Source organism: Oncorhynchus masou, chromosome 17 (genome assembly GCF_036934945.1).
Source record: "Oncorhynchus masou masou isolate Uvic2021 chromosome 17, UVic_Omas_1.1, whole genome shotgun sequence".
Taxonomy (NCBI): Eukaryota; Metazoa; Chordata; class Actinopteri; order Salmoniformes; family Salmonidae; genus Oncorhynchus; species Oncorhynchus masou.
The window spans coordinates 8,497,446-8,505,779 of record NC_088228.1 but is presented as its reverse complement, the minus strand read 5'-3'; the positions used below and the strand labels follow the sequence as shown (position 1 = coordinate 8,505,779).

Genomic DNA, 8,334 nt, shown 5'->3' with positions numbered 1-8,334 from the left:
TGGATCATGTTTTGAGGGAGAGTGCAATTGGCATGCTGACTGCAGGAATGTCCACCAGAACTGTTGCCAGAGAATTGAATGTTCATTTCTCTACCATAAGCCACCTCACATGTCGTTTTAGAGAATTTGGCGGTATGTCCAACCGGCCCCTTTGTGCAGCTTCAAATGTCGAACAAAGTTGGAAGTTGTTGCACCTCCGTCTGTCATTTTCTTCCCGCATGTTTTGCAAGTTGCAATCCGTTTTTTTGTTGATACAGCGTAGTCTTTACGTCATCTTTCCAAGGGCTCCATCTGAATTCACTCGCCGATGTTCCTCTGCACTGCCACGAGCAACTTTTTCTCAGCTGGCACGATTTGATTGGCTGCTGTCCGATTGAAACTGTAATCCGTTAAATGAAAAGTTGATGCGCTGCACACTTTTTAAAGAGCATTATTTTTAATATTTGGGCTTGGGGAGGGTTGGGGAGGGTTGAGGAGGGTTGGGGAGGGTTGAGGAGGGTTGGGGAGGGTTGGGGAGGGTTGAGGAGGGTTGGGGAGGGTATCAAGTCAGTTTGAGTCAAAAGGCGCAAGTCCAAGTTAAGTCACGAGTTATTGGTGTTAAAGTCAAAGTCGAGTTGCAAGTCATCATATTTGTGACTCGAGTCTGACTTGAGTCCAAGTCATGTGACTCTATTCCACACCTCTGGAAGTTGCACACATGGGAAAACAGTCTTTGTGGCCTAGGATCCGGGAAATGAATGTCCTTTTATAAATGCATATTATACAATTCTACGTAATTTTACATGACTGGAGACTTTGGCATAATCTTTTTTTAATGCTGTGTCCAAAACAACAGGGAACTCGGAGCTGGGAAATCTCAGACTTCCGACTTCAGTATGTCCAAAACAACAGGGAACTCAGAGCTGGGAAATCTCAGACTTCCGACTTCAGTATGTCCAAAACAACAGGGAACTCAGAGCTGGGAAATCTCAGACTTCCGACTTCAGTGCGTTCAAGACAACAGGGAATTCTGGGAAAACAAACTGAGCACTGACTGGGATCATTTGTTTTGAACGGTCATCCAACTCGGAATTCCAAATGGGGAACTCTGGCCTCTTTCTAGCGCTCAGACTTCCTGACTTGTTTTTTTCCTGAGTTCCCAGTTGTCTTGAAAGCACTATAATACCGCACAAGGGACGAAATGACAGGCTACTTTGACACTGAGATCAGTGAAAACGACCTTGTCTTGAATCCATCAGTAGCCCAGGCCTAGGTGTGTGGAGACATATTGTATGCTACAATATGAGAAGGAAATTATAGTTCTTAAAATGCTTTCCATTTTCACTGACTCACCCAATGATGCGCAGCTCACTAGCTGGTGATGTCATATGGGCTCGTGCCAAAAGCCTCTCTCTCTCTTGTTAACTTTTTAGACAATATTTGGAAGATTATCAAATATTTTGGTAGCCTGCAGCTGGCAGATTATAGTCTTCTCTTTTCAGCAGGAGCAATTTGCAACCTCCCCCCCCCCCCACGATTGTAGACTATTTGAAATATTGTGAAAGGCCAGTTTTGTCTGCATGCTGTATGTTGACAGAGATTTGCAGCTCGTTCCCGACTTCGCAGGCTATGCCTATTTATTGGGCTACACTCCACAGGTTATTTTTTAATAAGCTATGTATCCTCCGTGGCAGGACAATTAAGGAAGAGGCAACTTGAATTAACTTTGATTGCAAAAAAGTGACAATTATTTTTCATGCCAGGAGAAATACCGGATCAGGCCAAATAGGTTCCAGAACAAAACAGTCCAAATCGGAGAGGTACTGGATCCTGTTCTGGCAGGAATTAAGTACTGGTGGTTACACCAGATATTGACTGGTTTTTCTGATCTACACCCCACAGATGTTTTTTGCATATCTGTATTCCCAGTCATGTGAAAACCATTGATTAGGGCTTTTTTTTTTTTTCAATGGACTGATTTCTTATATGAACTGTAACTCAGTACAAAAAATTTAATTGTTGCATGTTGTGTTTATATTTTTGTTCAGTATATGTTGGCTCTATATATTATAGCAATTAACACTTAGGAGTCAGACAGACAGACAGACAGACAGACAGACAGACAGACAGACAGACAGACAGACAGACAGACAGACAGACAGACAGACAGACAGACAATAGAAGAGAAGAGAGCAAGGTGAAGCACAGACAGACAGTGACAGCAGAGAAGATGCAGAGACAGATTGCACAACAGGAAGGCAACAGAGGCCCAGTTAGTGGTGAGTTGTATCTCCTGTAGTGCTTTTACATGTTGTGTTTGTCTTAAACATAAGCTGGTTAAAAAAGGAGGAGGACTGTTTTCTGTCCCAGTCTGCCCCTGGGCACAGCTGGGATACATAACCATGTAAGCATGAGATAAAATTCTGTTGTCACTTTTTTTTTCATACTTCTTGGCATTGTGAATTTGACATTACAATGCAATGTATGGTGACTATTCCAATTACTGGAGAGAAAAAAAGAAGATATTTTTAACACAGACCCATAATTTGTCCCTAGGGAGTGAGCAATGCATGATAAATGAACCTCAGATTCCCTTGAAGTCTGAGAAAAATATGTAGATGAAGTATTTGAAATATCTACCACATGCATAGCATCAATAGAAATGAGTGACTCGGCACCATGGTATGTCCGGGAAAGCTATGGGTTAATTTAAGACGGAAAGGAAACCTGTTGCCAATTAAGTGCACGAAATGCCACATGTTGCCTAGACACATCTTCAGATCGGCTGGAAGGATCAGTACATACCATATCCACTCAGGGAGAGAGGGGCTGGCAGTTCATTCATTTGAAAAGGTTCCACTCACTTCAAAAGGCTACATTAATTGAGAAGGTGTGGATGATCTGAAAGCACTCTTTCCTTCGTGGGGAAACGCTACGATTTAAAACGCGAAGTGAACCAGGCAGCTTATTCCCCTGGATTCCGGAATGCGTAAAAGCACCTGATGGGATGCACAATAAAATAGGCACAATTCTACGTTGGCTAAATAACTCTTCTTCTACATCGTGGATAATATGAAAATGACTATCATAACTCCATTGTTTCTGCTCTGCTTGACATTGTTGGTCGGCACAACCGAGAGTGTGGCAGAGATATGCAGGGGAACGCACTGTTTCAGCTCAGAGGACTGGACCAGACCTTGTACAGGGGCGCATTGCCAGCGGCGAACGGACGCAGCACCCCAACACTTAAACCCCGTAATGCAAGACAGGCAAGCGTTTGTTAAGCCCCTTTACCAGGATGCCCATACTAAACATCAGACCAGAAGTGCACAGGTACCATACACTATCATTCAACCACATCGTGGTGGCACGGCCACAAGCGACACGCAGAAAGAAAACCCAAGGTCCATTACCGCGGAGGTGTACCACCCCGGGTGCAAAGGAGGGAATTGTCAAGCTTCCCAGCCGCGACCAACGAGAACTGAGAGTGTCCCCCGGGAATGCAAAGGGATTGAATGTAAACTGCCACTCAGGATGCGACCCAAGCCGAAGCCTCAACCGTGCATTGGCGACAGTTGTGTCACTGGTGGTGGCGAAGACCCGAGAGGGCAGCAGCCCCCCCTGGTTCATGACAGAGCGGCGCAATTTCTTGGAGAATTTCCGGAGTTTGGATCAGAACGTGGTTCATCGCCTCTTGGAATACAGTTGACATGCGACATCAAACCAGGTTTAGCATGTGACCGTCTGATATACAGAATTTTCTATAATTTATTTTAAAAAGATCATGCCCCCAAAGTAATTAATAGTTTAGCTAGCAATTAATGTTAGTAGAAAAATATATAATTTCAGTTTACACCCATGAGAGTTGAAATGTACTCTGAGTGATTGCAACAATAACCAGCTGGCCAGTGTTACTGAACTATTTACAGAGGTACAGAAACTCTGTGAAAACGTTATAAAGATAGCTGTTGTGTGGGATAATTTATACTTTTTGAAGTGTTAAATGTAACACACTTAGAGTTAATTTAACACTTGCAATTTTGCAATACAAATGAGGTAAAATAGAGAATAAAGGTAGGAACAGTGTATAGTTTCCTAGAATGTATGAGTGTAGCAGGATGTACCACCAATTTATCAATGCAACCTTTAATAATTCAGTCTGAAAGGTATTTTTGTATGCCGTTCGAATATAACCACCGCAAAAATGTATTTCACTATGTAATTTATCAATGTGATGAGTATTTGTGCATGTGGGCGAACACATGTATCCCTAGCTACCCTTGTCCTCCCTCCAACACAGGCAACAATGAGGTGCCCTCGGAGGACACCCTGGTGCTGCAGCTGCGTCTGGCCAAGGGCCAGGAGAAGCTGGTGGAGGCACTGAAGGGCCAGCAGGAAGAGATCAGGGAGCTGCAGAGCAGACTGAGCCAACAGCAGGGGACGCTGATCAGCCAGCAGAGAGAGATCCTGGAGGAGCAGAGCAGACTGAGCCAACAGATGGACCAGGTCTGGAACCACGTCTGAAACATTGTGGTTTCCCTTTGCTGGAGGGAAGATTTAATAGACATGATGCAACGCTTTGCTGTTGCCCGGCAACTTCAACATCTGCTGTGTTTATAATAATAGACCACTGGAAGGTTTAATTAATTACTTTTGGGCAACATTTTGGTCAATAAATGTTTAATAAAGTCTACCTAAAACCATCCAATAAAAGAAACAAACAAAACTGTTATTGCAGGACTCTGAAGGAGCTTGCTCTGATGAAGGAGCTTGCTCTGATGAAGGAGCTTTCTCTGATGAAGGAGCTTTCTCTGATGAAGGAGCTTGCTCTGATGAAGGAGCTTGCTCTGATGAAGGAGCTTGCTCTGATGAAGGAGCTTGCTCTGATGAAGGAGCTTGCTCTGAAATGCGTCAACATTATTGAAAGTTGCCATCCGGAACCGTTTTTCAGTAAATGTATGTTTGGTCTCATCTCAGGTCAAGGCCCAGTATGGCCTACTCCTAGAGAATGTCAAGCAGATGTCCTTCCAGGGCATGCAGGAGGAGCTAGAGAGCCACATGGTGGCCCTCAGAGGCCAGGCCAGAGCCCATCACACCCAGGCCTACGCTGTGCACAAGGTGGACATGGAGGCCAGAGTGATGGATGTAGACCTCCCCGTGTTGGCCTGCAGGTCCTGTGGACCGGAGGAGTACTGCGACTTCAGGACAGGTCGGCCGCAATGTGAGAGGTGCACCATCTGTCCAGCGGGCTTCTTCCTGGTGTCCCAGTGCTCCATCCATGCTGACAGGATATGCCAGGTGAGGCTGTAAAAGCTTGAATATTCTAAATGTAGATGTACAAACACACCCATTCAGGAGTTGCATTGTATTTTATGAATCATTATTTATATTTTGACAGGACAGAGATGAATGCCTTGAAGTAGCAAACCTGTGTTCAGAACAGAAGAAATGTCTAAACACGCCAGGTAACAAGGGTTTAGACTGTTTGGCGAAAAACTTGTACTGTATCAGTGTTAACCTATTACCAAATAGTTTAAGAATATGCTACATATAACAATTCCTCTTCCACTCACTCTATAAATAGAAATGTACTACTTGTGTATGTGTGTGAGAGAGGGTTAACTTCTGTCCTCCACTGTTTCTGTGTGAACCAGGTGGATTCAGGTGCCAGGGCTTGTCTGACAGAGAGGCCAGCACAGGCTTGTGTGGACACGCCTACTTCTACAACTCGGAGATGGAGGAGTGTCAGGCCTGTCAGGAGTGTGAGGTGGAGCAAGTGGCCACACCCTGCACCTTCACGAGTGACACCATCTGCTCCACCCCCTCCTCCACTGACAGCAGCAGGCTGTCCCTGTCCTGGGCTGGGGTTGTGACCCTGCCTCCTACCAAGAGCCACGCCCCTGGTCACGCCTTCCCCAACCTGCAGCTCCACATCCATGGGCGGGGCGACAGCAATCTGCTGGCCACCGAAGACGGCCATCTGGTGCTGCGACAGCACGGCCTTGTGTGGGCAGACGAGAACTTGGCCCTGAGCCATGGATGCCGCAGTTTCGTCCAAGTGTGTCTGCAGCTTAACACCAGTGACCTGACCGAGGGGCGGGACCTTAGTGGGGTCAGGGTGGAGCAGCGGGAAGTTAAGTCGCTCCAGAGTGCCAGTGTCAGTGGGGTGGCAGAAGTTGCTCCAGGAAGTATGCTCTCCCTGCTCCTCAGGAGTGCCAGCCACCATTGCAACCACACAAGCGATGGCCTGCACCTCCATGACCCATCTGTGGCCCCTCTCAGTCTCTTCTGGCTGTCCCACGATACCGGTGCCGTTGCCATGACTGCGCAGGCAGTGTCATCGGCACACTACCACACCAACTACCGGCCCGCCTTCAAGACCACGTCCACCTCTGACCCGTACGTTGTGGGGCTGACTCACGATGGGCGTGGAGTGCGCTTCACCGAAAGTGGCACAGTGCGCTTTGTGTTCCAACAGGCACTCTACTCCATGGGCCAGGCGTGCGTGACGGAAGGCTTTCACCTGCTGGCCTACCTCAACCACAATGGTAGCAGCATGGAGCTGGCTCAAACATATAAGACTGGTGTCCACTATCGCGACACGTCCATCTCCCTGTCGGCTGCTACCATGGTCGGCCCCGGCGATACTCTGGGCTTTGAGATCCTCTCCCCGGGGCAGTGCAACATTCGCTACTTCGGTGACGACTCCGGCATCAGCGCCCTCAGTTTGGTGTGGATCCCCACTGCCATCTCCTCCGCCCTCTCCGCCTCCGTGGCACGCACAGGCTTGCCCTCCGGAGCGGTTCGCAACAAGCCCTTGTATTTCCGCCAGGTGAGCCCCCACATGCCGCAGATGCAGGTCGGGCTTCCAGGGAAGGGTCGCGCTGAACAAGGACGTGAGTTTGTCTTCACGGAGAGCGGGACAGCCAGCTTTGCACTGGACCTGAAGCTGATCCACTCCTGCAACCCGGTTAAAATCACCCTGCTCCGACATAGAGGCGAGGGGGCAGGGGAGGAGGGCAAGCCAGTGCCCCTGGCCCAGCAATTCGGGGGCCAGATGCCAGAGGGCAGTGGGTGGGCAAGTGTGGGGCTGCGGGCCTCCTTCCAGGTCCACAATGGCACAGCGGTTTTTGTCACATTGGACTGCGTGCGAGGACGCATCAATCAGATCAGTCATCAGGCGGGGAGCGGCGTCTCTATACTGTGGGTGGCAGCGTAGCTTAGTGGTTAGAGCGTTAGTTCGAATCCCCCAGCTGACAAGGTACAAATCTGTCGTTCTGCCCCTGAACAGGCAGTTAACCCACTGTTCCTAGTCCGTCATTGAAAATAAGAATTTGTTCTTAACTGACTTGCCTAGTTAAATAAAGGTAAAAAAATTTAAATAAATATCACTAGACTAGAAACACCAAACTAACAATACCTAAAGCATGGTTTACCGAATGTTTTACTACTTCAATTAGCCTTTGTTCAACAAAATTGGCCAATTTTAGCATGGTTTACGTCATGTATAAAACGTACCCTTACATATACTTACTTAAAATACACCAAAGGATGGTTTTGGTGAGTAGCAGAGAGAATATTTAAGCTTTATGGTCTTTTATGCATATTCTATACTGTATTTTGATATTATAAGGATGCTAGAATTAGCATTGTTATTCAACAATTCTTGGTATGAACCTTCTTTCATGTTGACATTTGCTGGGCGCATATCTTGTATTTACAGTGTATAATTGAGTTACTGCATTGACGCCAGAGCTTTATAGAAGATACTTAAAATTCTTTTTGCTTTCATCAAGGATAATTTTGCAGGGCTGGTTTTACTCTGAAGTGTGTTAAGAACATATGTTTTAGGTTAGCCGCCATTTTGTAAACGTGAGAGTGTCCGCTGTATGCCTTAGTTAATGACCATCTTCAGGAGACCCAGAAAGGGTTTGTACACTCGTGTGGAGGTCCGCTTGTGTTAGACCAGCACACAAAGAAGTGTGCATTATCACGGGTTTAGAATTATACAGAGTTCTGTAGGCAGTGACTTCCTTCATCCACTATTTAGACCAGAAATTATGCCACCAGCCAAAGTGGCAGTCTTTAATGTCATAATACATACTTTGTAAATATTAAAACAGAAAACACTGATTATGACACCAAACCTCATTCTTATTAAGTCACCTGCATTGCTTGCTGTTTGGGGTTTTAGGTTGGGTTTCTGTACAGCACTTTGAGATGGGCTTTATAAATAAATTTGATTTAAACACTCACTGCTTTAAAAAACGCACAAGACTGTAGGCTATATATTTTAATAATGGTTGAAAGGTTGTTATATATTTAAGCATTTAATGCCCGAGGGGGTGTGGCATA

At 46.3% G+C, this 8,334-nt stretch overlaps 1 protein-coding gene across 1 annotated transcript; it reads left to right on the top strand.

Moving 5' to 3' along the window:
• The first annotated feature begins 2,754 nt into the window (after positions 1 to 2,754).
• On the top strand, positions 2,755 to 8,334 carry si:ch211-252f13.5 (uncharacterized). The gene is made up of 5 exons (XM_064992145.1): positions 2,755 to 3,706; positions 4,280 to 4,485; positions 4,957 to 5,277; positions 5,378 to 5,444; positions 5,634 to 8,334. The coding sequence occupies exons 1-5, from the start codon at positions 3,052 to 3,054 to the stop codon at positions 7,196 to 7,198; spliced, it is 2,814 nt and encodes a 937-aa protein (XP_064848217.1). The 5' UTR covers positions 2,755 to 3,051; the 3' UTR covers positions 7,199 to 8,334.